We start from the raw sequence: 25,860 nt of genomic DNA, 5'->3' as shown, positions 1-25,860 counted from the left end.
CTCCATAAAGGTCCTCTTTGCCTTACTCATCCTCCACTTGTCCATGTACCTCATTCTCCTGGACACAGGACAAGAACTTGGGACCTGCCATAGTGGGGCCAAAAGAGCTGTAACACAAACAGGGCTTACACATGCCCCTGGCTCACCACATGGTGGGCAACAAGAAAGAGAGAAGAAGAAAGAAGAGAAGAAAGAAGGAGAGAAGAGCTGTGGCCCTTCAGGGAGCCCAGATCTAGGACCTCCTGGTGCCAGGGCTGTGACACCCTCTTTGGGGCTCTGTGGTTCCTGGCATCTCCAACATTCCAGGTGCTACCATTTTCCTCAGTGCCAGCTGTGGAAGCTGCTTGTGGTATGCTTTGTCCAGCCACAGTCTCACAAAAAGCTGGCACCCATGCTGACATTCCTGGCTGCGAGCAGTGACCAGACCCCACGCTTTCTAACACACCCTTCACCACTCTGTGCCTGGCTTGCCCTTGGCAGGTGCAGGGTCCAGGCCAGTAGCACGAGCTGAACGCAGCCTGCCAGGACGAGTAGGCCCTGCAGGCCTGAGCAACACTAGGGCAAAGGCGCCACTGGCCACAGCGGTTTCTGACTGGCAAAGCGACACCCGAAGCATTACGTAACACACGGATTTTGGTATTTGCAAGGGGTCTTGGAACCAATGCTTTGTAAATACCAAAGGATGACTGTGTATTGGCATATAATTTATAATACATATATGATAACTAATAACAGCAATAGCTTAAACAAAATAGAGTATTATTTTTCTTGCACATGAAAATGTCTGGAGTAGGCAATCCAAAGCTGATACAGTATCAGCATGGTATTAGGAAACCCTATCCCTTCTATTTTATGCCTTTCTAGCCTTAGCCTGAAATCTTTTGTTCAGAGGTAGTTTATTGGTTATCTAACTGTGTATATGTAAGCCTATGAAGATCTGTCTGTATGTGCTCTCTCTCACTCTCTTCCTCTCTCTCTTTTTCCCTCTCTCTCTCTGTCACACACACAGACACACACACACACACACACACACGAGTATGGTGTAGTAATGTAACAGTGAAAGCACAAAAATAATTAATATAACTAACTCCATTTTTGTTTAAGGGGTCTTTATCAATCTCTGCACATAGACTAGGATAATTTTAGAGCACCGAGGTAATATGCAAAAACAGTAAATGTGTAGTTTTAAAAACTAAGTCTGGGATTAAAGGAGAAGTATGTAAACCCATAAAAACTGGTACACTATTCAGCATCTCACTTTTTTATTCAGTGGTTCCAGTCACGCATGCACACACATACTTTTAAAATTTTAATCAGATACATATTTAATGATCCACCACTTGATCATCTCCTTTCTAGAATCGGTGTTCCTTTGACCCCAAGATACCTGCAATTCCTTACTAGCAAATTCATGGTTAATCAATATCTCAGCCTGTGATTGAGGTAGCCCCGATAAGACCCACTGGTTCTTTAAATGCATGAGATACTTTTGCTTATAGGAAAATAGTACTTTAAAAGGAAGAAAGGTGAGGAAGTAAAGCAAAACTTATGTACTGCCTTACAAACGTACAGCCATTTATATGTATTGCCTCTTTTAATAATCACAGCATTCCTATGAAGTATACATTATCATTTCCATTTTGAGGATAAAACAACCTCTAGCATCACTTTTTGGGTAAGTTTTTATTGAGGGATAACATACATAGAGAAATGTGAGCAAATGTGTATAATTCAATTTGTTCTTACATGCCTTTTAGCCATCATCTAGATCTGGATTTAGAACATCTTCAGCATCCCAGTAGCTTCATTTATGCCCTCTCATAGTCAATAGAGAGGTCTAACCTACAGATGGAACCTATGAGATCTGGACAAAATCATTAAGGGAGTGCCATCATGGTAGGAGAAAAAAACATTTGAGTGCAGAAGTTCTAGGAGACAATTAATAATAAAGGAGTCTCATGCACATGCTACTTGCGAGCACCATGTTACACACAGAATAGGTTTTATTGGGAAAAATCTCACAAATGGAGACATAGCAGAGCACACATGATCCCCTAAGCTCTCATCTCCACAGGCAGGACTCCAGGAGAAGAACACCACTCCCATAGCACTCTAGTATGTGTAAGAATAGGTAGGAACACTTAGATTCCTAGGTAACCATGGAAATTTCCTCCTTAAGGAAGTGACTCTCCTAGAAGCGGCTGGTATCTGCCAGTTCTTTCATTTAGTTAATTCAGCCTTGCTAAACTACCAAAAGAGAAGAAATAAGCCTCCAGAACCATCTAGATGTCTCTCTTTGCCTAAAGAAGAAGCAGTATCAAGGAGTTGAGAGCAATCAATTATTTCAAATGCTGCTGATAGGTCAAGTGAAAGAAGAACTGAAGATTGAATTTGGTAACAGGTAGGTCATTGACCATGTAGACAAAGCCAGTTTTAATGGAGTGCTGGAGGAAATGCCTTAGTGGAATAAAATTAAGAGCAGTTGAAGAAGAGGAATTGGAAATAGTGACTATAAAGAACACTTGCAAGGAGTTTTGCTGCCAAGGGCAGGGAAAAAATGGGTGACTTAGGTGGCAGGGGAAATGAGATCAAGCACAGTTTTTCTTCTTAATATAAAAGATAAAACGTTAAGTCAGCCTGCTTACAGGAATGATGCAGAAGAGAGCAAAAACTGATAGGAGGAGTAAAGGGAGACAGCAATGTCCTGAGTGAGACAACTTGGGATCTTGTGCACAAGAAGGGTGTATGACTTTAGAAAGAATAGAAAGGTTGATCTATCATAACAAGTTTGAAGACAGATTGCATGTGGAAAGATGCTGGAAGGAGGGGTAGATGTGGTGGTTATGGTGGTGGTAGAGAGTGCGTCCATGAAAGTTCTTCTCTGATTTCTTCAATCTTCTTAGAGAACTAGGAAGCAAGGTCACCAGCTGAAAGTGAGGATGATAAGAAGGTGTTGGACGTTTGAGGGGAGATGAGAGGCATGAAATAATCATCTGAAATTATACGCTATTGAAAATAATTGGTAAGCCATTCTCAGTGGGCTCACACTAGGAGTATAGTAGCATTTGTCATAAAATTAAACAGCTAAAAGCCTAAGCATTATTCACCCAGAAAAAATATGGGCATGCCTGAACTCATTACTCCCACATAGCCCAAACCTGACAGTTTTCTTCTGTAACTTAACATTTAAGATGTTGAGTTACAACATGTTTGCTATGTTTGCCTTTCATTACAATATTTCATGTTGACTATTGAGAACGATAAACCAATTTCCTTTTAGACTCTTGACATTTTGATTAGTTACTGTTTAACAAGAGCCATATCAGCTGTGCAGCACCTCCAGGGAAAGGGTAGATAAGTGTGTCTCTGGCAAGATAGAAGAAAAGCTACTTGTTAGCTTGCTTCTTGTATTTCCTTTTGTTAATTCTTTGTTTCAACTAGGATGAAAAATCTAGACCTCTTTGCTTCATTTTGGTGACTGTATTAAAAGGAGACCATCAAATCAACTGAGATAGCTCAGTGTTCCCTTACAGGCACATTTATCAAGTTAAAATCTGGGTCATCTTCCCTCATGCAGAAGACAAAAGGAAATTATATTTTCAGGTCTATCTTGATGCATCCATAAAAAGAAGGAGTGATTTTTTTTCTGTTCCTGAAAAACATGAAAGAGCCTCTATTCCAGCTGTCACTGTGGAACAAAATAGGAAAGACAGACTGAGCTTTTTGGATTTATTTCATTTTGATCATTCAATATGTTTTCAATAAGATGCTAGATTTGGCTTTAAAATAAATATGAAAAATGAAATGACAGATCCATCGGGCAAAAGGTTTGGCTTGAATTTGCAGTGGATGATAACATAGGAATACCAGATGTGGAGGGAATACATGAGAAGAAGAGCAATTTTATAAGCTAAAAAAACAGTGGGCTCAGCATTTTTTAGGACTCTTAGTGCTTTGACTATTCTTCTTTTAATAATAAGTAGAGGATGAGTAGATTATTCAGCAGTAACCTATTACAGCCAAAAATTCCAGAAAACCCATGTAAGGCTTCTTGTAGTCTACAACTATGCGAATGCATGCATAAAACTAAAGAGAACTCTGAGGAAGAAATGATATGATTGTGCCCCAGTGCCTCCTGGCTTATACAATAATACTCAGCCCATGTTGCATCAATTTGCTAATATAAACATGATATTGACTACATTTTATATGGTAATTATATATCTTCAAGAGGAAGATAAATTTGAGATGCCAATGATTTAAAGAGGAAAAACAATTTATATCATACTACACATAGGAGACTTTCCATCTGGATCATTCACTGATTTTTGAACAGTTTGAAGTGACTACTGAAAGATCCAAATGAATTTTATCTCCTATATAACTTGATAGAGTTATCAGACTAGAAAATTTAGAAAGAGTGCAAGTGAAGAAATGCACATATCAGAGAACTATCACCCCCAAAACTATTGCTTGAATTAGAATTTTTAATAGGGAACACTAATTAAAACCTTGTAGGATATTTGGCTTTTTCAAACCTTTGTATAAATTCCGTTGCATATATATGCATAAAATATATATAATACATATATAATTTCTAGTGATGTATTACTTTTAGATGATAATATCTGTTTTAAGATTTATTCATGGCATTAAACTTAAATACACTTTCCAAAGGAGCCCAGGACACTCATCCCCTCATGAAACTTACAACATTTTTCTTTTCTTGCCATATATGCTCTATTTTAATGTAGAGAGAGAAATAGAAACTTAAAGTTTCAGAAGACTTGGCACACTCAAAAGCATATATGGAGGCTTGTATCCTACATTGCATATAATTACTATTTTTTCAAATTATGTTTTGGTAGGAGCTTATCCAGATTAGCTATAGAGCAAAGGAATGTTGGGGCAGGAAGTAACCCTAGAGAGGGTCAGGGCTCTAGGCCAACTGAACTTGTTTTATGAGTAAAGAAATTCTCCTGGGGAAGTTAAAGGTCATCACCAGTGTTACATTATTGTATAGCATGGTCTCTGTCTTCCGTTGTGTAGTATATTTGGGAAAGTTATACCAAGTGTATGTAAAGACAGACTTGGGGTCAGTCTAGTCCACATTAAAATCTCTGCTAAACTAATACCTATGTAACTTTGAGTGTTATTCAGCTTTTCTCAAACCCAGCTCCTATATCTTAAATCAAAGATAATAAATAGCATAACACATAGAGTCGTAATGAGAATTAGTGGAGGTAATCAATGTAATAGGTCATAGCACATATAAAATACATAATAACACAGGAAATGTATAAATCTACTATGCTAAAACTCCCAATGGTATTGTAATAGAGAATAAAATAGTCTTCTAAAAATAGCTTCACAATTAAATTTGAGTGGAGTTTTATGAAAAAATTCTTCAGACTCTTTATATTCATGACTTTCATTAGTTGCAGAGGGTTTAATATTGAATATGAGGCACTTAGGTACTCTACGTGTCTATGCAAAACCAAACCACTATGAAGGAGGTCTATGCAGATGAAACAGTGGGTGATCCTATGCACCTATTTGCAATGCAAATGAACATGATATATATTCACATACACCTGACTGAAAAAACGAAGTAAACTGGCCCTCTTGATTTATCCTTTTTCATTAATTGAATCTGGTAATACTAAAATCAGACCTTAACATCTTCAATGAATAGATTATCATTTTAAATACGAAATATAAGAAAACACTATATTGTACTCTTATTTGTTTGAATTTAGTCTATCCAGATGTTCAATCTCTGCATGTAAGAATTCTGAACCTGAACATCAAAGATTTTTGCAAAGTACACCCAGCGAGATGCCAACCAAGAGTTATGACCAACTGGCACCAAAACAACTCTTTCTGGCTGATAGGAAAATTGTACTTGGATCAGGGAGAAAGCCAAAGCACTGAAGCTTCTCTCACAGCATTCTAAACAGCAAATAGTTTTATTCTTCAGAAAAAGGGCTCCTTCTTCAAAGTCTCCTTGTAATCAAATAACCCAAAGCATATACAGACAGCAATGGCTCTTACTGGAGCAAGTTTTTAAGCAGTATGTAAAAGTTCTTCAGGCTGGGAGCAGTGGCTCATGCCAGTAATCCCAGCACTTTGGGAGGCCAAGGTAGATGCATCACTTGAGGTCAGGAGTTCAAGACCAGCGTCGCCAACATGGTGAAACTCCATCTCTATTAAAAATACCAAAATTAGCCGTGCATGGTGGCACATGCCTGTAATCCCAAATACTCAGGAGGCTGAGGCAAGAGAATTGCATGAACCCAGGAGGTGGAGATTGTAGCGAGCTGAGATCACACCACTGTACTCCAGCCCAGACAAGAAAGCAAGACTCCATCTCAAAAAAAAAAAAAAAATTCTTCAAAAAGGGGCTTAAAAGTTTTAAAGAACTATTACTGCTGTTGCACACTGGGATCCATTTAATTTATTGTATCATTTCAAGTCCTTTGAGAAACAGATGCCAAAATGAATTAAGTGTTTGAAGGATTTATGGGAGAAAACACCTGTGAAGGATATAGGAGAGAGAAGCAGGGGAGCCTTCAAACCAAGCTGCAGGTTTAGCATCTGTCTAAGGAAGAAGGAAGAAAGGGTGATTGTGTACAAGGAGCCTTAGACTATAATGAAGCTCTGCGAGTTATCTCAATGAGATCAAGAGGGAGCGCTAGAGCAAAGATTCACCTGTAGAGGAGTCCAGTGTCAGGCAGAAATGGCCCAGCTCTAGTAGCAAGTTGTTGGCTGGGAGCAGCCTGCAAGAAACTGTGGCCTTGGCAAAAACATTATGAATCCAACATATTTTTGAATTGTTGTCCACTGGATACTGTCAGCCAACCCCAGTACTTGCAGAAAGTTCTCTCTAAGGGGTATGGGAGCAGTGCATCTTCATAGCTACCACAGATGCCTCCCTAAAATACTACCCACAAGGATTCTCTAATCGGGCTAGTTAGAAAGACAAGAGAGTTAAGAACAATTAAAAGAGTTATATGCAGCTTTCCATATATAGTATTATATGCAATACATTACAGGCAACAGTTAGGGCTCTGATGTTAATTTCCAGGTCCTATGAAATAAATTGGTGAAACCTTTGGTCCGGCATGGCTTAAAAGATTATAATTGCTTCAGTTGTGGTACAGCTCAGGTTTCTTTCTTAGCCATTTGTGGTCGAGGTTTCCTTCATATGAGTTTCATGCAGCTATAGGCTGAAATGGATTTTCCATTGAATAATTGACCATATTACTAATACTACTACAGAAATGATCAGTTCAACTGCGTAAAGTTCTTATCTCATAAACTTTTCCATAACTATTTTCATAGTCTATTCATATAACTTTTCATACAATATATCAATAACTTTGTGACTCCTTTATTTGTAAAACTTAAAGATTATTCTTTGTTCTTTCTTGACAATTATTATTATGTGGGAATGGTGACTTCCTATATAAGATCTTGTGAAGTTCATGACTATTTTTCTTCTAATAATAAGTAGAGGAAGAGTAGGTCATTCAACAGTAATCTATTATAGTCAAAAATTCCAGAAAACCCATATAAGGCTTCCTGTAGTCTACAACTATGAGAATGTATGCATAAAAGAGTGCTCTGAGGAGGAAATATGATTGTGTCATATGATGGGAATGATGACTTCTCATATAAGAGCCTGTGAAGTTCTCCTGTTACTTACTGAGGTGCTTCTGTTGTTCTGCACACAGAGAAGTGTAGAGCATTCAAGAAGAAACATTATTATGTCTTCTTTGAAATTCGCTAGGGAGCAATAATTCTAGTATTTCCTCGGCAAACCCTGTATCTAGATGAATCAACAAAGTACAGGCTGTCTCTTGAGCTAAACTTTTTACCATGATGGTATAATCTAACCTTAACCTAGAATGTGCCAAGAATTTTGACAACTCCTCCACAGGAAAGAATGCATTCTGTTACAAGATTCCTCCCTGACTTACGCTGAGATAATTCTCTGCCAAGCAAGCACAGAAATCAGGTGCCAGCCCTTATGAGAAATGAAAGAAATTAATCTATAACGGGAGTTGGAGTAGTGACCAGCTTTATTCCACTTTGTATCCTTCCTTTCCCCAAAGTATGTGAATCAACTGGGTCTATATGAACCTGAGAGAAGCCTTGTGAGGATTTTTAACACAACTACCATTCTCTCGGACTCATTTTTGCTTTAATCATATTAGGACATACCAAGAAAGTTGGATTAATAACAATGCCAAATTTTAATGTAAACAATTCCTATTGAAAAAAAGACTTTTAATCCTTTGCTTTGTGTGTTAATGAAAGTTATCTTTCAGTCTCAGATTGCTTCAAGGGTTTATCACAGTTCTTGGACTACACAGCTTGGTCACATTTCCTTATGCAGAGAAGAGGTGGAGAAAATGTCTAAAGCAGGCAGCCAGTTGCCTCTTTTAGTGTTTCCTTTTTGCAGTACTCTCAATGACCTGTTTCTTAAACTAAAGCAGAAGTATTACTTTCATCTTTATACAAATCATTGCTTTTTAAAATATTACAAAGTTGTCCTTATCACTAAAAAAATCTAATAAAATAATATAAAGAGTGAATTTATAAAGTTTTACATACTCATTGGGAAAAAAGTCAAACATTACAACAAAGTGTGTAAAAAAAACAGAGAGAGTGAATATTCATCTTTTTCCACTTCCCTTTTCTCCCATTTCCATCTTCTTGGGGTAACTGGATCTTTTGCCATACATTTTTATAAAAGTCCATTCATATTTTAGTTATTTTTCTGCAACAATTTTTCTTTAACAACATATCACTGACAGCCAACTATATTAGTGAATACTTGTCAATCTCATTCTTTTAAAAGTAGTATAACATTCTATTGTATGAACTTTTAATTTAAGTGATCTATATTAAGGAGCATTTTAATTGTCACTAATTTTCTTCTATTACCATTAAAACTGGAAGAAATATCTTTTTCCCTGTCTTTGCACTTGGGTAAATGTTACTGTAGGATAATCCCAGCAGTGAAATTGATGGATCAAAGGGTAGACAGATTTTAAATTTTGATATATATTGCCAAATTGCCTTTTTAAAATGTTACTAATCATACATTTCCATAATAATATGTATGTTTATCTTTCCCCATGCACTTGTCATCACTGGGTGTTATCAATCTTTTTGATGTGTTGCATTTCCCAATTGTAAATCCTGAAATCATTAATACCTTCAGGATATATTTTTAAAGATGGAAATGTGGTTTCACCTGTTTAAGCATTCTAAGGTTCAGCAATATTTTGATGCATGTTTTATAAACTAAAAACTAAGAGGTAGAAAAAATGACTCCACTAAGTAGACGATGCCATCAGCTGCTAGGAGTAATTTGCTATTGGGTGGTCCCCAAACTGGTAGGAATTCAAACAGTTAGTGGTGGTGATCGCAAAGTTACTTTCAATGTTACATTCTTTTCAACATTTCAAGATTGGTTTTGCTGAAGTGAAAATAGCACAGGCTTTGAAGTCAGTTAGAACTAAGATCAAATTCCTGCTCTCATTCTTAATGGGTGAACTCTCTGAGCCTTAGTTTCCTCAAACGAAGAGTAGTTGTGCTCTGTCCTATCTCACAGCAGAGTTAAATATATAAACAGCTATAAGGAACAAATAGACAAATGTGCCATATAAAAATTAAATATTCATAAAAACAATGCACCATTTTAAAAAGTCAAAAGACAACAAATGTGGGACCATTTTAAAATTTGCTTCCTTCACAATAAGCATACACTTCCAAAAGTGGAATCTCTGTATATAAGGATACATGGATTTAAGTTTATAAATAACTGTTCTGAAAATGAGTTTTACCTATCGATATTCTCAATTGACATTGAATAAAAATACCAAGTGTTGGTAAGAATGTAAGCAATGAAAGCTTTCATACACTGCTGGCAGAAGCACAAATTCATACAACCACTTTTGAACATCGTTTAGATATATATATATGTATATATATATATATATATATACTCAAGAAAAATGTGGACGAACAGTCTCTAAAAGACACACAACAGAATGTCCATAGGAAAACTATTTGTAATAACCAAAAATTGAAATCTACCCAAATACCCATAGATAGTAGTATTTTGCTATCAAGTTGTTGCTGTCTTCTGCGTGTTTCCTACATATTTCACATTGTATTACTTTTCTTTTAGCTTTATTTTCAATAATGAGCATCAGATTGCCCGAAAAATGAAATTCAATTTTTTAAACAACGATTTGATAAGTTCTTAATACACTGAATTCTATACCGGGCTCCTCAATTGAAAACCCACCCTGAACCTCTTTTCCAAGCTGCTCTTAGACCAATATCTGCCTCCTTCCAGCCCTGTTCCCCTTAAAGAAATGTACAGGGGTCTCAAGGAGTTCATACTGTAAATGCCCACTGGCTCATGCCAGAGAGTTCCCGAGCTGTCTTTGCTCCAGCAATGTCCCCATTCACCAGACAAGGAAACTTTGGATGAATGAGATGTGCCTGGCCATGGGCTGTGGTTCCTCTTCAGACCATTCTTTGTGATATCTCAGATTTTGGAGTTCCTAGCTAAAGTGTCCTGGAGTTCCAAGGTGGGGGAGGGAGAGGTTGGCTAGAGCTTGAACATGTATGCTCCTATATACATATATATAGGAGACCCTTGCTGAGCATAGTGGGAGCCAAGAGTGGGGAAAGTGGCAACGATTGGGGACTAAGAATCAAACTGAGGACCAGATATCCCTGCATGACTACCTTCTGGTGCAAAATTCTAAGAGGTCTGAGAAAACTAAATTCAAACCTGTCCTTTCAGGTAATTATGAAGGTATATTTCTCAAGGTGAGAGGATAGAACACATTGTAGCCAACAATTCGTTAGACTGACAATACTATGCGGGCTTCATTTGTCCTCTGGCTGTGGCTCCCATAAATGTTAGAAGTGGGCCTACATGTGATGGTACTAAAATGCAATAGACTTTCCTTATGTCCTTCCCTGCTACCACTACCATTAGTTTGGTTCCTAGATATTGAAAGATAATTTTAAAGTTTTTGCCAAAGACAGATGCTTGTAGGGTGGTGGCTTGAAAACACAGATTGAGCAAGATGGAAGCATGGCTACACGGAGAGATATAGAGTTGTCCACAGAATGCTCTTGTTTCACTGGACTATGTCAATCTCATTGTGTGACTTGGTCTAGTTGATTTTCTTCTCCAAGCCACTTTCTTACTAATAAAGAAAGGATAATCACACCTTTTTCACAGGACTACTGTAAAAAAAAACCTTACAGAATTCATGTGATTTGTGCTTGGAATATTGCATAGTGTTAAAAAAAATATGGTAAACACATTTTATGAAGCAAATAAAATTTGGACAATCTGATTTATTTTTGTCTACAACAGCTGAAACCTATTTTACTTAGCTTTTAAATTCTTTTAGAAAGGTAACACTGTTTCATGTGGCTAGACATCTCAGCCTTACACCTGGTTCAGAAAGTGCTCGAGAGGGCCAGTGGCCGGGAGAGAAGTGCGGTTACCTTGCCAGTCATCTTGTTCCTCACTATAGCCCTTACCCTACCTAAGGAGTTTTTCCAGCCAGAAATTCTCCAGTAGTTCATACCCTCACTTGGCCTTTTCTGGCTTCACTGGATAGACATTGGGTAGGCAGAGCTGGGTTTTTTTCAAGCTCAAAAGGGTTCAGTGTTATTTCTCTTGGGCATCCGTGATGCCCTCAGTCAAGTCTGATTAGCAAGTTACATTGAGAGTTTATTTAGCAATTGGAAATGGTCTGTGTGCCTTTTATGAAGGAAAGCTGTTATGAGAAACTTTCTCATACCTAGTCAGGTTCCTTTCTCATTTACATCCTTTTTTTTTTGCTTTTATATTTTCACTTCTTTTAAAAATTAAGAAGATAGAGGTAAAGAAAAAAATCCTACAGTATGTGAAGATAGGAAGTAGGAAAGGATTGAAATGGAAAATGAAAGAAGGGATAGACATCCCTTTATCACACTGAGGTGCCTGAATTCACTCCCTGGGAGTGTAGGCTGAATAAGTAGCACAAATTGTTTGGAACTGGGATCCCACAACATCTAACAGACTCCAGGGCTTCTGCCATTTCCATTACTCTATGGCACCTAGCTGAAAGCTTATGGTCTTCCTCTATCTTTTGGTGACCACAATGGAATTGAATTTGATACTGGGAATAGCAATTTATGAAGGAGTTTGATAAACTGGAGCACATACCAAGGAGATAGCCCAGGATGGTGTAGGGTCAGCAAGTCTCATTGACTTCTCATGTCAATGAGAAGTAGTGAAAACACCTGTGTGTATTTGGTCTGGAGAAGAGGTAACTGGCAGTATGACATTAAGTGTGTCTCATGAAACAAACAAGTTTAAATTTCTAATTTTTTCCCTATGAGAGATAGAATCAGGTACAAATAATAGAATAGCAAATTCTTACTAACATATTTTTAACAAATGATGCAGTCATGCTGCCCAGTGAGGGAATTAGTGGGTTACTCATCAGTACAATTATTCAGAAAGCAGAAATCATCTCAATGTTTCTAATTGTTTCATCATCTTTGATAGATGACTGCCTATCAGATGGGTTATTTAAACAGGATTTTGCATTTGGTGAGAAGGAAAAGAAAATAATGTCAATTTTTTAAAATCTCCCATTCAAATTATTTAAAGGGGAATGTTTATTCATGAGTCTCTTTTGAGACCTGTTTTATTTTGTTCCTCTCTACCAGGTGGCTGTACCTAATCTGGCATATCCCTGGCCTGGAACTTTCCTGTGGGTGAATCCACTAAAAAGCATAAAGGAGGTCAGTTTTATTTATTCCTTTGAGTTTTTATAAACTCTGAATTGAAATATCTATTTTTTGAAATTCATAAAATGGTAATTTTTGTTTGTTTGTTTTTGCTTTTTTTATTATACTTTAAGTTCTAGAGTACATGTGCACAACACGCAGGTTTGTTACATAGGTATACATGTGCCATGTTGGTTTGCTGCACCCATTAACTCTTCATTTACATTAGGTATTTCTCCTAATGCTATCCCTCCCCTCTACCCCCACCCCACGACAGGCCCCAGTGTGTGATGTTCCCCGCCCTGTGTCCAAGTGTTCTCATTGTTCAATTCCCACCTATGTGTGAGAACATATGGTGTTTGGTTTTCTGCCATTGCTATAGTTTGCTCAGAATGGTTTCCAGCTTCATCCATGTTCCTTCAAAGGACATGAACTCATCCCTTTTTATGGCTGCATAGTATTCCATGGTGTATATGTGCCATATTTTCTTAATCCAGTCTATCATTGATGGACATTTGGATTGGTTCCAAGTCTTTGCTACTGTGAACAGTGCTGCAATAAACATACATGTGCATGTGTCTTTACAGTAGCATGATTTATAATCCTTTGGGTATATACCCAGTAATGGGATGGCTGGGTCAAATGGTATTTCTAGTTCTAGATCCTTGAGGAATCACCACACTGTCTTCCACAACAGTTGAACTAGTTTACACTCCCATGAACAGTATAAAAGTGTTCCTATTTCTCTACATCCTCTCCAGCATCTGTTGTTTCCTGACTTTTTAATGATCGCCATTCTAACTGGCGTGAGATGGCATCTCATTGTGGTTTTGATTTACATTTCTCTGATAACCAGTGGTGATGAACATTTTTTCATGTGTCTGTTGGCTGCATAAATATCTTCTTTTGAAAAGTGTCTGTTCTTATACTTTGCCCACTTTTTGATGGGGTTGTTTGATTTTTTCTTGTAAATTTGTTGGAGTTCATTGTAGATTCTGGATATTAGCCCTTTATCAGATGGGTAGATTGCAAAATGTTTCTCCCATTCATGTAGGCTGCCTGTTAGCTCTGATGGTAGTTTCTTTTGCTGTGCAGAAACTCTTTAGTTTAATTAGATCCCATTTGCTAATTTTGGCTTTTGTTCACATTGCTTTTGGTGTTTTAGTCATGAAGTCCTTGCCCACGCCTATGTCCTGAATGGTATTGCCTAGGTTTTCTTCTAAGGTTTTTATGGTTTTAGGTCAAACATTTAACTCTTTAATCCATCTTGAATTAATTTTTCTATAAGGTGTAAGAAAAGGATCCAGTTTCAGCTTTCTACATATGGCTAGCCAGTTTTCCCAGCACTGTTTATTAAATAGGGAATCCTTTCCCCATTGCTTGTTTTTGTCAGGTTTGTCAAAGATCCGATGGTTGTAGATGTGTGGTGTTATTTCTGAGGGCTCTGTTCTGTTCCATTGGTCTATATACCTGTTTTGGTACCAGTACCATGCTGTTTTGGTTACTGTAGCCTTGTAGTATAGTTTGAAGTCAGGTAATGTGATGCCTCCAGCTTTGTTCTTTTTGCTTAGGATTGTCTTGGCAATGTGGGCTCTTTTTTGGTTCCATATGAACTTCAAAGTAGTTTTTTCCAATTCTATGAAGAAAGTCATTGGTAGCTTGATGGGGATGGCATTGAATCTATAAATTACCTTGGGCACTATGGCCATTTTCATGATACTGATTCTTCCTATCCATGGGCATGTAATGTTCTTCCATTTGTTTGTGTCCTCTTTTATTTCATTGAGCAGTGGTTTGTAGTTCTCCTTGAAGAGGTCCTTCACATTCCTTGTGAGTTTGATTCCTAGGTGTTTTATTCTCTTTGTAGTAATTGTGAATGGGAGTTCACTCATGATTTGGCTCTCTGTTTGTCTTTTATTGGTATATAAGAATGCTTGTGATTTTTGCACATTGATTTTGTATCCTGAGGGTTTGCTGAAGTCGCTTATCAGCTTAAGGAGATTTTGGGCTGAGATGATGGGGTTTTCTAAATATACAATCATATCATCTGCAAATGGGGACAATTTGACTTCCTCATTTCCTAACTGAATACCCTTTATTTCTTTCTTTTGCCTGATTGCCCTGGCCAGAACTTCGAGCACTATGTTGAATAGGAGTGGTGAGAGAGGGCATCCTTCTCTTGTGCCAGTTTTCAAAGGGAATGCTTCCAGTTTTTGCCCATTCTTTATGATGTTGGCTATGGGCTTGTCACAAATAGCTCTTATTATTTTGAGATACATTCCATCAATACCTAGTTTATTGAGAGTTTTTAGCATGAAGGGCTGTTGAATTTTGTCGAAGGCCTTTTCTGCATCTATTGAGATAATCATGTGGTTTTTGTCATTGGTTCTGTTTATATGCTGCATTACGTTTATTGATTTGTGTGTGTTGAACCAGCCTTGCATCTCAGGGATGAAGCCCACTTGATCATGGTGGATAAGCTTTTTGATGTGCTGCTGGATTTGGTTTGCCAGTATTTTATTGAGGATTTTTGCATCGATGTTCATCAGGGAGATTGGTCTAAAATTCTCTTTTTATGTTGTGTCTCTGCCAGGATTTGGTATCAGGATGATGCTGGCTTCATAAAATGAGTTAGGGAGGATTCCCTCTTTTTCTATTGATTGGAATAGTTTCAGAAGGAATGGTACCAGCTCCTCTTTGTACCTCTGGTAGAATTCGGCTGTGAATCTGTCTCGTCCTGGACTTTTTTTGGTTGTTGGGCTATTAACTATTGCCTCCATTTCAGAGCCTGTTATTGGTTTATTCAGGGATTCAACTTCTTCCTGGTTTAGTCTTGGGAGGGTGTATGTGCACAGGAATTTATCCATTTCTTCTAGATTTTCTAGTTTATTTGCATAGAGGAGTTTATAGTATTCTTTGATGTTAGTTTGTATTTCTGTGGGTATCAGTGGTGATATCTCCTTTATCATTTTTTATTGTGTCTATTTGATTCTTCTCTCTTTTCTTCTTTATTATTCTTGCTAGCAGTCTATCAGTTTTGTTGATCTTTTCAAAAAACCAGCTCCTGGATTCATTGATTTTTTGAAGAGTTTTTTTGTGTCTCTATCTCCTTCAGTTCTGCTCTGATCTTAGTATTTCTTGCCTTCTGCTAGCTTTTGAATGTGTTTGCTCTTGCTTCTCTAGTTCTTTTAATTGTGATGTTAGGGTATTGATTTTAGATCTTTCCTGCTTTCTCTTGTGGGCATTCAGTGCTTTAAATTTCCCTCTACACACTGCTTTAAATGTGTCCCAGAGATTCTGGTACATTGTGTCTTTGTTCTCATTGATTTCAAAGAACATCTTTATTTCCGCCTTCATTTTGTTATTTACCCAGTAGTCATTCAGGTGCAGGTTGTTCAGTTCCCAGGTAGTTGTGCAGTTTTGACTCAGTTTCTTAATCCTGAGTTCTAATTTGATCGTTCTGTGGTCTGAGAGACAGTTTGTTGTGATTTTTGTTATTTTACATTCGCTGACAAGTGCTTTACTTCCAACTTTGTCGTCAATTTTGGAATAAGTGTGATGTGGTGCTGAGAAGAACGTATATTCTGTTGATTTGGGGTGGAGAGTTCTGTAGATGTCTATTAGGTCTGCTTGGTACAGAGCTGAGTTCAATTCCTGGACATTCTTGTTAACCTTCTGTCTTGTTGATCTGTCTAGTATTGACCGTGGGATGTTAAAGTCTCCCATTATTATTATGTGGGAGTCTAAGTCTCTTTGTAGGTCTCCAAGAACTTGCTTTATGAATCTGGGTGCTCCTGTATTGGGTGCATATATTTAGGATAGTTAGCTCTTCTTGTTGAATTGATCCCTTTACCGTTATGTAATGGCCTTCTTTGTCTCTTTTGATCTTTGTTCGTTTAAAGTCTGTATTATCAGAGACTAGGATTGCAACCCTTGCTTTTTTTTGTTTTCCATTTGCTTGGTAGATCTTCTTCCATCCCTTTATTTTGAGTCTATGTGTGTCTCTGCATGTGAGATGGGTCTCCTGAATGCAGCACACTAATGGGTCTTGACTCTTATTTGCCAGTCTGTGTCTTTTAATTAGGGCATTTAGCCCATTTATATTTAAGGTTAATATTGTTATGTGTCAATTTTATCCTGTCATTATGATGTTAGCTGGTTATTTTGCCCATTACTTGATGTAGTTTATTCTTCGCATAGATGGTCTTTACAATTTGGCATGTTTTTCCAGTGGCTGGTAACAGTTGTTCCTTTCCATGTTTAGTGCTTCCTTCAGGAGCTCTTGTAAGACAGGCCTGGTGGTGGGTAAATCTCTCAGCATTTGCTTGTCTGTAAAGCATTTTATTTCTCCTCCACTTATGAAGCTTAGTTTGGCTGGATATGAGATTCTGGGTTGAAAATTGTGTTCCTTAAGAACGTTGAATATTGGCCCCCCTCTCTTCTGGCTTGTAGAATTTCTGCCAAGAGATCCACTGTTAGTCTGATGGGCTTCCCTTTGTGGGTAACCCTACCTTTCTCTCTGGCCGCCCCTAACATTTTTTCCTTCATTTCAACCTTGGTGAATCTGATGATTATGTGTCTTGGGGTTGCTCTTCTTGAGTATTATCTTTGTGGTGTTCTCTGTATTTCCTGAATTTGAATGTTGGCCTGCCTTTTTAGGTTGGGGAAGTTCTCCTGGATAATATCCTGAAGAGTGTTTTCCAATTTGGCTCCATTCTCCCCATCACTTTTAGGTATACCAGTCAGACATAGATTTGGTCTTTTCACATAGTCCCATATTTCTTGGAGGCTTTGTTAATTTCTTTTTACTCTTTTTTCTCTAAACTTCTCTTCTCACTTCATTTCATTAATTTGATCTTCAACCACTGAAATCACTTTTCTTCCACTTGATCAAATTGGCTACTGAAACTTATGCATGCGTCATGTAGTTCTCATGTAATGGTTTTCAGCTCCATGAGGTCATTTAAGGTCTTCTCTACACTGTTTATTCTAGTTAGCCATTTGTCTAATCTTTTTTCAAGGTTTTTAGCTTGAAATCACTGAAATCGCTTTTCTTCCACTTGATCAAATTGGCTACTGAAACTTATGCATGCATTATGTAGTTCTCATGCAATGGTTTTCAGCTCCATGAGGTCATTTAAGGTCTTCTCTACACTGTTTATTCTAGTTAGCCATTCATCTAATCTTTTTTCAAGGTTTTTAGCTTCCTCATGATGGGTTCGAACGTCGTCCTTTAGCTCGGAGAAGTTTGTTATTACTGACCTTCTGAAGCCTACTTCTGTCAACTTGTCAAAGTCATTCTCCGTCCAGCTTTGTTCTGCTGCTGGAAAGGAGCTGCATCCTTTGGAGGAGAAGAGGCGCTCTGGTTTTTAGAATTTTCAGCTTTTCTGCTCTGGTTTCTCCCCATCTTTGTGGTTTTATCTACCTTTGGTCTTTGATGTTGGTGACTACAGATGGGGTTTTAGTGTGGATGTGCTTTTCGTTGACGTTGATGCTATTCCTTTCTGTTTGTTAGTTTTTCTTCTACCAGTCAGGTCCTTCAGCTGCAGGTCTGTTGGAATTTGCTGGAGGTACACTCCAGACACTGTTTGCCTGGGTATCACCAGCAGAGGCTGCAGAACAGCAAATATTGCTGCCTGATCCTTCCTCTGGAAGCTTCATCTCAAAGGGGCACCTGGCTGTATGAGGTGTCAGTCAGCTCCTACTGGGAGGTGTCTCCCAGTTTGGCTACATGGGGGTCAGGGACCCACTTGAGGAGGCAGTCTGTCCATTCTCAGAGCTCAAACACCATGCTGGGAGAACCACTGCTCTCTTCAGAGCGTCAGACAGGGCCATTTAAGTCTGCAGATGTTTCTGCTGCCTTTTGTTCAGCTATGCCCTGCCCCCAGAGTTGGAATCTACAGAGGCAAGCAGGCATTGTTGAGCAGCGGTGGGCTCCACCCAGTTCAAGCTTCCCAGCCACTTTTTTTTACCTACTCAAGACTCAGCAATGGCTGACGTCCCTCCCCCAGCCAGGCTGCCACCTCATAGTTTGATGTCAGACTGCTGCACTAGCAGTGAGCAAGGCTCCGTGGGTGTGGGACCTGCTGAGCCAGGCACAGGAGGGAACTTCCTGGTCTGCTGGTTGTGAAAACTGAGGGAAAAGTGCAGTATTTGGGCAGAAGTGTACCAGTCCTCCAAGTACAGACTGTCACAACTTCCCTTGGCTAAGAAAGGGAAATTCCCCAACCCCTTGCTCTTCCCAGGTTAAGCGATGCCCCACCCTGCTTCAGCTCATTCTCTCTGGGCTGCACCCACTGTCCAACCAGTCCCAATGAGATGAACCAGGTACCTCAGCTGGAAATGCAGAAATCACCCATCTTCTGCATCAATCACGCTGGGAGCTGCAGACGAGAGCTGTTCCTATTTGGCCATCTTAGGTTGTTTTCCAATAAATGGTAATTTTTAGCTTTCACTTGGCTCTGGGATCTTCTCATAAATTTTGGCTAAGAATTCCCAGATCATGAAATAGCATTTTCCCTGTTACCTTCCAATATAGGCGGAAAGCAATAAATACTTCCCTAAGTCATTTTTTTTCCCTTCATGATTCCCTTGCCATCCTCACCCAAGGCAGTTGTGGGATGGAACTAGGGGACTAAGGTAAAGAAATTACCCTAGTCAAAGAGCTCTCACAATGTGCTCACAAGCATCACATGCTCAATTCCATGATATGCTGAGTCTTGGGCAAGGAAGGAATTCTCAGCGCTCTTATACCCCCTACCTGACATTCTTGAGCCTCTTACCCTGCTATGGTTGTCTTTAATCAGCACTTCAGTGATTTACTTATTATGTTTATTGTTCATTGTCTCTCCTAACTAGACTGCAAACCCCATGAGGGCAGCATCTTTGTAGATGTGTGGTATAAATTTTGTTCCCTGATGCATGCTAAGATTTTAGAACAAAGTCTGTCATAGTGTAGGCTCACCAACATTTGTATGAATAAAAGAACATGCTGAATGGGAATTCAGTGTTAGTTTATAAAAATTCATTAAAGGGATAATGTTTTATTAGAATCTTATTAATTTTACCAGTAAATATTGTATTAATCAGGGAGATATATATATTATATATATATATCTCATATTCATGAGATATATATACAGAGACTTATTTTGAGAAATTTGCTCATGTAATTGTGAAAACTGAAAAGTCAAAAATCTACAGGGTAAATTGGTTGCAGATTTAGAGAATAGTTGATATGCAGTTTGAGTCCAAAGGCTGCCTGCTGACAGAATTTTCTCTTCTTTGGGATAGGTCAGTTTTTTTCTCTTAATGCCTTCAACAGATCAATTGAGGCCCACCCACATTATGTAGGGCAATATGATTTACTCAAAGCCTATGGATTTAAATGTTAATCTCACCTTAAAAATACCTTTGCAAAAAAATCTAGAATAATATTTGACCAAGTATCTGGGTACCGTGGTCTAGCAAAATTGACACATAAAATTAACCACCTCTATGTGTCAAGTTTGCTAGGACATGGTACCAGGACATTTGGTCAAATATTATTCAAATAAATTTAGAATTTATCACAAGTGTTTGATATCATAATTTGATTTACAAATATCAATCTAATACTTTATTTTACAGCTGACTCATCTCAGAGAGCAACCCCTTCCTTCTACAGGCCAAGAAATGGAGTCATTGTGAGATTAGTAACTAATTTACCCAAAATCACAGAGGACCCACACAGGACCCCAAGGCTCCTGACTAGCAATCCTATGTTCTTCAACTACAAATACTATAAAACAAAACAGCTATAAAATGCTACTTTAAGTGTTTTTCCTCTTTTGTTTTGTTTTGAGAAGAAGCTTTGACACTGTATAGTACAAGAGAGTGACCAAAGCCATGCTCTAATCTCAGATAACTGTAGATTTGGGAAGTTTATACTGTGGTGTTTTATGGTTTGGGGAGATGGCGATCTGACCTAGACATCTGCACTTGAATATATATAATCAGAATTATTTTCTAATTGTTTCTATTGTCTTCAAGGCAGTTTATATTTTTTGCTAAGCCCTACTGGGGATGTATAAAAGAGTGGGGAAGGGTGGGCCGTAAGAAGGTAAAATAGGTTGGACAAGATAAGTTGGCCAATATCTGAGTAAAGACTTCAAGGAACTATAGGAGGAAGCAAATGAATATTTGAGGAAGTGTGTTTAAATCAGAGAGAAAAGCCAGCAAAAAGGCTCCAAGTTAGGAGTCTGCCTGGCCTGCTTAAGAAACAGCAGGGAGGCCGGTCTGCTGGGAGCAGAATGGATGACCCAGTGATGGGGAAATTCATGGGAGATGAGGTGTGAGGCAAAGGTACATAGCTCATGTAGGGTCTCATGGGCCATTTTGAATTTTATTCTGATTTGAATGGGAAACCATTGGAGGGTTTTGAGCTGAGGAATGGCATGATATTAGTTTTAAAAGGAATGACTATGGCAACTGAATTTACACTTTGGGTTGTTGTTGGTGTTGGTTGGGGGTTAGGGGTGGGGTTTGTCAAAGCAAGGAGACCAGTTGAGTTGAGAGACTACTGCAGTAATCTGAGAAATTCTGGTGGTTCAGACCAGGTGTCTCTGCACCTCTCCAAGAAATAGACAGAGTTTTGAATGTGGAATGTGATTGTCAGAGAGGAAGTAAGGATGATTTCAAAGGTCTGTGGCCTGGGTAACTGGCAGGAAGTAGTTGCCATCTACTGAGGTGGAAATGTCACCCACTGTGATTGGAGTATGTTTAAGGAGAAAGAACCAGAGTTCAGATGTGGACACGTCAAGTTTCAGAGGTCTGTTAGACATCCAAACTGAGATTCCCCTGGTGTTAGTCTGGAGCTCTGTGGAGAGATCTGGGTTTGAGATATAAATCCAAGAGATACAAGTTTTCATTCAATTTGATTATTTATTGGACACTCTATAAACTTTATAAATACTAACCTAGACATTGCAGGTACAGATATTAAGAATATATAGTTTCTCCCTCAGAAATCTCTTAATTAATGAGAAAAGCAGACATATCAACAAAAACTGCAATATTTAATAAAATAAGATATAAAGGCCTATAAAGGTGCTGATACAGGGAGAATTAACTAATTCCACCCTGGGGAATAGTCAGGAAGAGCTTCAGAGAGAAAGTAAACAATTGATTGGAACTTTAAGGTTAAGAAGGATTTCTCTGGGTGGACAAAGTAGGATCTTCCAAGCAGAGTGGAAACCATGAGCAAATGCAGTTTCACTCTTCAGAAGGTAAATGTGCTCTGGCATGCCTTAACTTATAACAAATTAATCAACTCAATACCTGCTACATTTTCCCTCACAATTTGGAATATATAAAGAGGCACATACTACTATAGACCAATACCTGGTCATATATGAGATTGAGGGACCTTTATTCACAAGGCTTAAAAAGAGACTGCCCTTCACATCAGTTGCAAGTTTGTATCTAGTTCTATAATATTAACTGAGGTGTCTTTTCCTATGTTTTCTGTGCAAGATGACTTTTTAAAAATCAAAGACAGAGCAGCAGCCACAGTAGTCTAGTTTCATGGCACACAGAATGGAGGATATTGCTGAACCCAGATCTAAAAAAAAAAAAAAAAAGAAGTCAATTCTTTTTTTAAGTATGGCCCTGAGCTCATCTCAGAGCATAAACAATAGAATTTAGAATATCTTTTATGACTCCGTCTGGCACCTCCTAAACTAGATCAAGATTCTCTAGCTCAGGGAAGAAGGGCAAAGGATGAGAAGGCACAGAGAGGATATAAACAGAGAGGTTGGTAGTGCCAGGCTCTGAAGAAGGTCCAACTTGGAAGGTCATTTCAGACAGGCGTGGAGTCAGCATTTGAGGCCTGTCTGGTCTCCACTCCTGCCAGGACTGCCCTGTCAGCCAGCTTGGCATGTATGGACCACCCAGCAGGAGTTTTTCTTGACTGTGCCCTAATCTTTTACTTTCCCAAGTTTCTCTATATGGGTACCTCCCCTTTTAAAAGCTCCAGACACAGCCAAGCACCACTATTGCTCCAGCAAAGTATGAAACCCCAGAAATCAATGGTTTGGGGAAGAGTCTTAGGGGAAATAAAAGCCTCCTTATCCTTAGATGGGATAGAACAACAGCAGTTCAGGATCAATAACCATCCCATCCCATGATAAAACATGCCCCTTCCAGAATCTTTCCTTTTTCGTTCATTCTAGGTGTCTGTCTGGAACAGCTGGGGTATTTGAGCCACAGCTGAGCTTCTGAAAGCATTCTAAGGAACAGTTTTTCACTTATTTGATTCCTTTGAAAATAGGGGTATCTTATGTGATATCTGCTATCCCAGAGTCTTTGGTCCTCTGTTCCTTCTCAAGTCTTGGCTCCCGTGTACTACTTCAAAGCCCTATAGATATTTTATTCTAAAGAAAAGAAACTTGGTTCCTTTAAGTTGTTGTTTAAACATTTCTCTCTGGGTATAAACTTGGGTTTGTGTCTGGGAGCTCTGTTAAAAAAAAAAAAAAAAAAAGTCTTTAGTAAGCCAAAGCTGTTAGAAGCTTGTAAGTAAGTGACATTACAATTGACGGTCAGTAAATAGTGGAAAGATCGCATGACTAGCTACTCCTTCAGATTTGAGACAACCTGGAGCTAGACTTTGTACTCTGTGCTCAGAAAAGCATATAGTGACTCGGGGCTTGATGCTGTACAAAAATGACATGCTTATGCACAACTTTAACTTTCTGCAGCACTTTTACAACTTCTTGTGAATGAAGTAGGCAGGGCTCGCATTTGACAGATGAACTATGTCCAGCGTGAGGCAGAGTTAAAACGCTTTCCCTGGCTCAGGAACTTCAGGCTGGGGCCTGTGTCTGCTCTCCCTGCATCCCTGTCCTCTAGCAGATACCTCTCTGCTAACATGCTGAGTGTCCTTGGTAAATTACTCATTCTCTCTGTCTCCGTCTTCTAACCTCCACAATAAAGCCCTTCGTAGTTTTAACTATCTTTTCACTGTGCCCCAGTGAGCAGGAGTTTGGAACTTGATTGCTGATGGAAAGGCAATATTTAGATGGCTAAACACGCTTTCCAAGGTATCTTGCTGAGCTTCCTCTCATTCCTGAGGATAGCTAACGTTTTTGTAAGTGTTTCTTTGAGCCTGTGAACTGCACTTAACGCTCCTGTAGGTCCTGCTTTCATTTGGGAACGGGCAGGCGGAGAGGAAGGAAGTGTATTGCAACTACCAATATTTTCCTCTAGGAGGAGCCGCGCAGCTCAGTTGAGAGTGACACGCACCAACTCCAGCTCTTCGCCGGGAAGACTTCATCCCAGCAACTCGGAATGCTTGGCCCGGGCGGCACTCGGCCTCTCCGCAGCAGTTCTCGAACTGGCCTCCTTGAACGTCCGCTTCCCCTTCGCTTCTGCAGCCTGGATCTGGGGAACGGCTGGCCAGGCCCGGCGTGACCCCTGGTGAACGGTGGCCGCCTTTTCCCACCCCTGCCCTCCCATCCTCCCTTCCCGTTTCACCCCGCCCCCTCTCTCCTCCCCAAGCCTGACAGCCCGCGAGCTGCCAAGCAGGGCGCAGCCATGGGAAGAGGAGGAGGGCTAGGGAGCGGCGGCGGCGGCGGCAGCAGCGGCTGCTACAGTGGCGGTGGCGGCGGCGGCTGCTACTGAGCCCGGGCGGCGGCGGGGACCCCGGGCTGGGGCCACGCGGGCCCGAGGCCCCGGCACCATTGGCCCCAGCGCAGACGCGAACCCGCGGTCTCTGATCAGAGGCGAAGCTCGGAGGTACTGTAGTGGGGCTCCGGGAGTCTGGCTTTATTTTCCTCCTGTTGTGCCAGGGGGCCTGAGAGTGAACCCTGGGACTCTAGTTGTTTATGAAATGGGAGGATCTGTCTTATATATTTACACGGATAATTTTTTTATTCCGGATGACTTGGCTGTGCTCCCCTCCTCCTTGCGAAGAAGTTGTTTTCTGCTGGTGGGTTGTTGTAACCCAATCTAGAATGTGTGTGTGTGTGTGTGTGTGTATGTGTGTGGGTCTGGAAGTTGGTGGGGGCGGCAGGGAGTTGCGGGCGACAGACGAACCATCCCACTCTGGCGTCTGCTCTGGCCCGCGAGTAGGGTGCGTGGAGGGGTTTACTCCGGAGACAGTTTTGTTAAAGTCGTAAAAGTTTTGCTGGTGTGTTTCTGTTTGCCATCATCTGCCTGGCTGAGGCAGGAACTGCCGAGGCTGCTGCTGCTGCGCGGGGAAGGATCCCCGGCAGCGCGACTGGAGAGACTGGGGAGGTCGAGCTGTGCGCGTGGACACAGCGCGCAGAGCGCGCGGTCTTTTGCGCGTTTGTGCGGGCCGCAGCCGCACATTGGCACCGATGGAACTGGGGTCAGTAGAGTGACGGCCACCAGTCCACATGAACTGGGGTAAGTGGAAATTGTGGCGAGCTGACCTCCCCCAGCCTCTGACACACTAGTGGTTGTAAAATCAACCAGGCTTAAAGTTTTGACAGAACTGCCGGAGGCTGCGGGTCAATGGGGTGGCCGCGTGTCTAGCGAGAGGGCGCTGGCGGCGCAGAGGGTGCGGGGCAGGGTCACCCACTTGCGAGTGCGTGGGGAAGTCTATTTGGGGCGAGTGCTTTATATATAGCCCGAAGGGATGCCTGCTGAGACCGAGCTGCGGGGGCTCTCGGTCTGGCGCGTACTGTGTGTCCTGAATGAGTGTACGTGTGCGCTGTGTGTGCGCGCGCGAGTGTGCGCCTGGGGAGGCGTGTCGGCGCCTGAGCCAGTAGGGTGTGCAGGGTGGAAGAGGCCACAGAGGTGCCGCCTGCCTGTTTGTGCCGCCAGGAGACCTTGGAAGGGGCAGAGAAAGGTAACGGGAGGCCAAAGTGTTGGGAAGTCAGAGTAGTTTCTGCATAGGATTAAGTATTAAGGGCTTTAAAATAACTAAACTCATTGCCCTGAGTGGCTGAGGACTGGAAGTGAGGGTTTGGGGAGTTCTCAGGAGAACTGCATGGGAGGGCGTTTGGGAGGTCTAAGAGATGTGTAATATGTGTG

General features: G+C 40.2%; 1 protein-coding gene across 4 annotated transcripts in view; it reads left to right on the top strand.

The window, feature by feature from the left end:
- Positions 1-2,271: 2,271 nt before the first annotated feature.
- Positions 2,272-25,860, top strand: part of GHR (growth hormone receptor) — a 313,780-nt gene continuing 290,191 nt past the window's right edge. The window contains exons 1-4 of one of the 4 annotated variants that reach the window (XM_063619527.1): positions 2,280-2,401; positions 2,904-3,022; positions 12,766-12,840; positions 24,070-24,597. Coding sequence is in view for 1 of the 4 variants with exons in the window: in XM_063619526.1 (XP_063475596.1) it covers positions 25,221-25,230 (10 nt within the window). In the remaining 3 variants the exon portion in view is untranslated. Of the gene's footprint in view, positions 2,402-2,903; positions 3,023-12,765; positions 12,841-24,069; positions 24,598-24,903; positions 25,231-25,548; positions 25,676-25,860 lie in introns of those variants that run through there. The other 3 variants (XM_055245826.2, XM_063619526.1, XM_055245827.2) reach the window with 3 other exon arrangements.

Source organism: Symphalangus syndactylus, chromosome 16, assembly GCF_028878055.3.
Source record: "Symphalangus syndactylus isolate Jambi chromosome 16, NHGRI_mSymSyn1-v2.1_pri, whole genome shotgun sequence".
In the NCBI taxonomy this organism is placed as follows: Eukaryota; Metazoa; Chordata; class Mammalia; order Primates; family Hylobatidae; genus Symphalangus; species Symphalangus syndactylus.
Note: the sequence above shows the minus strand (reverse complement) of the source record. Positions and strands in the feature narration are given on the sequence as shown.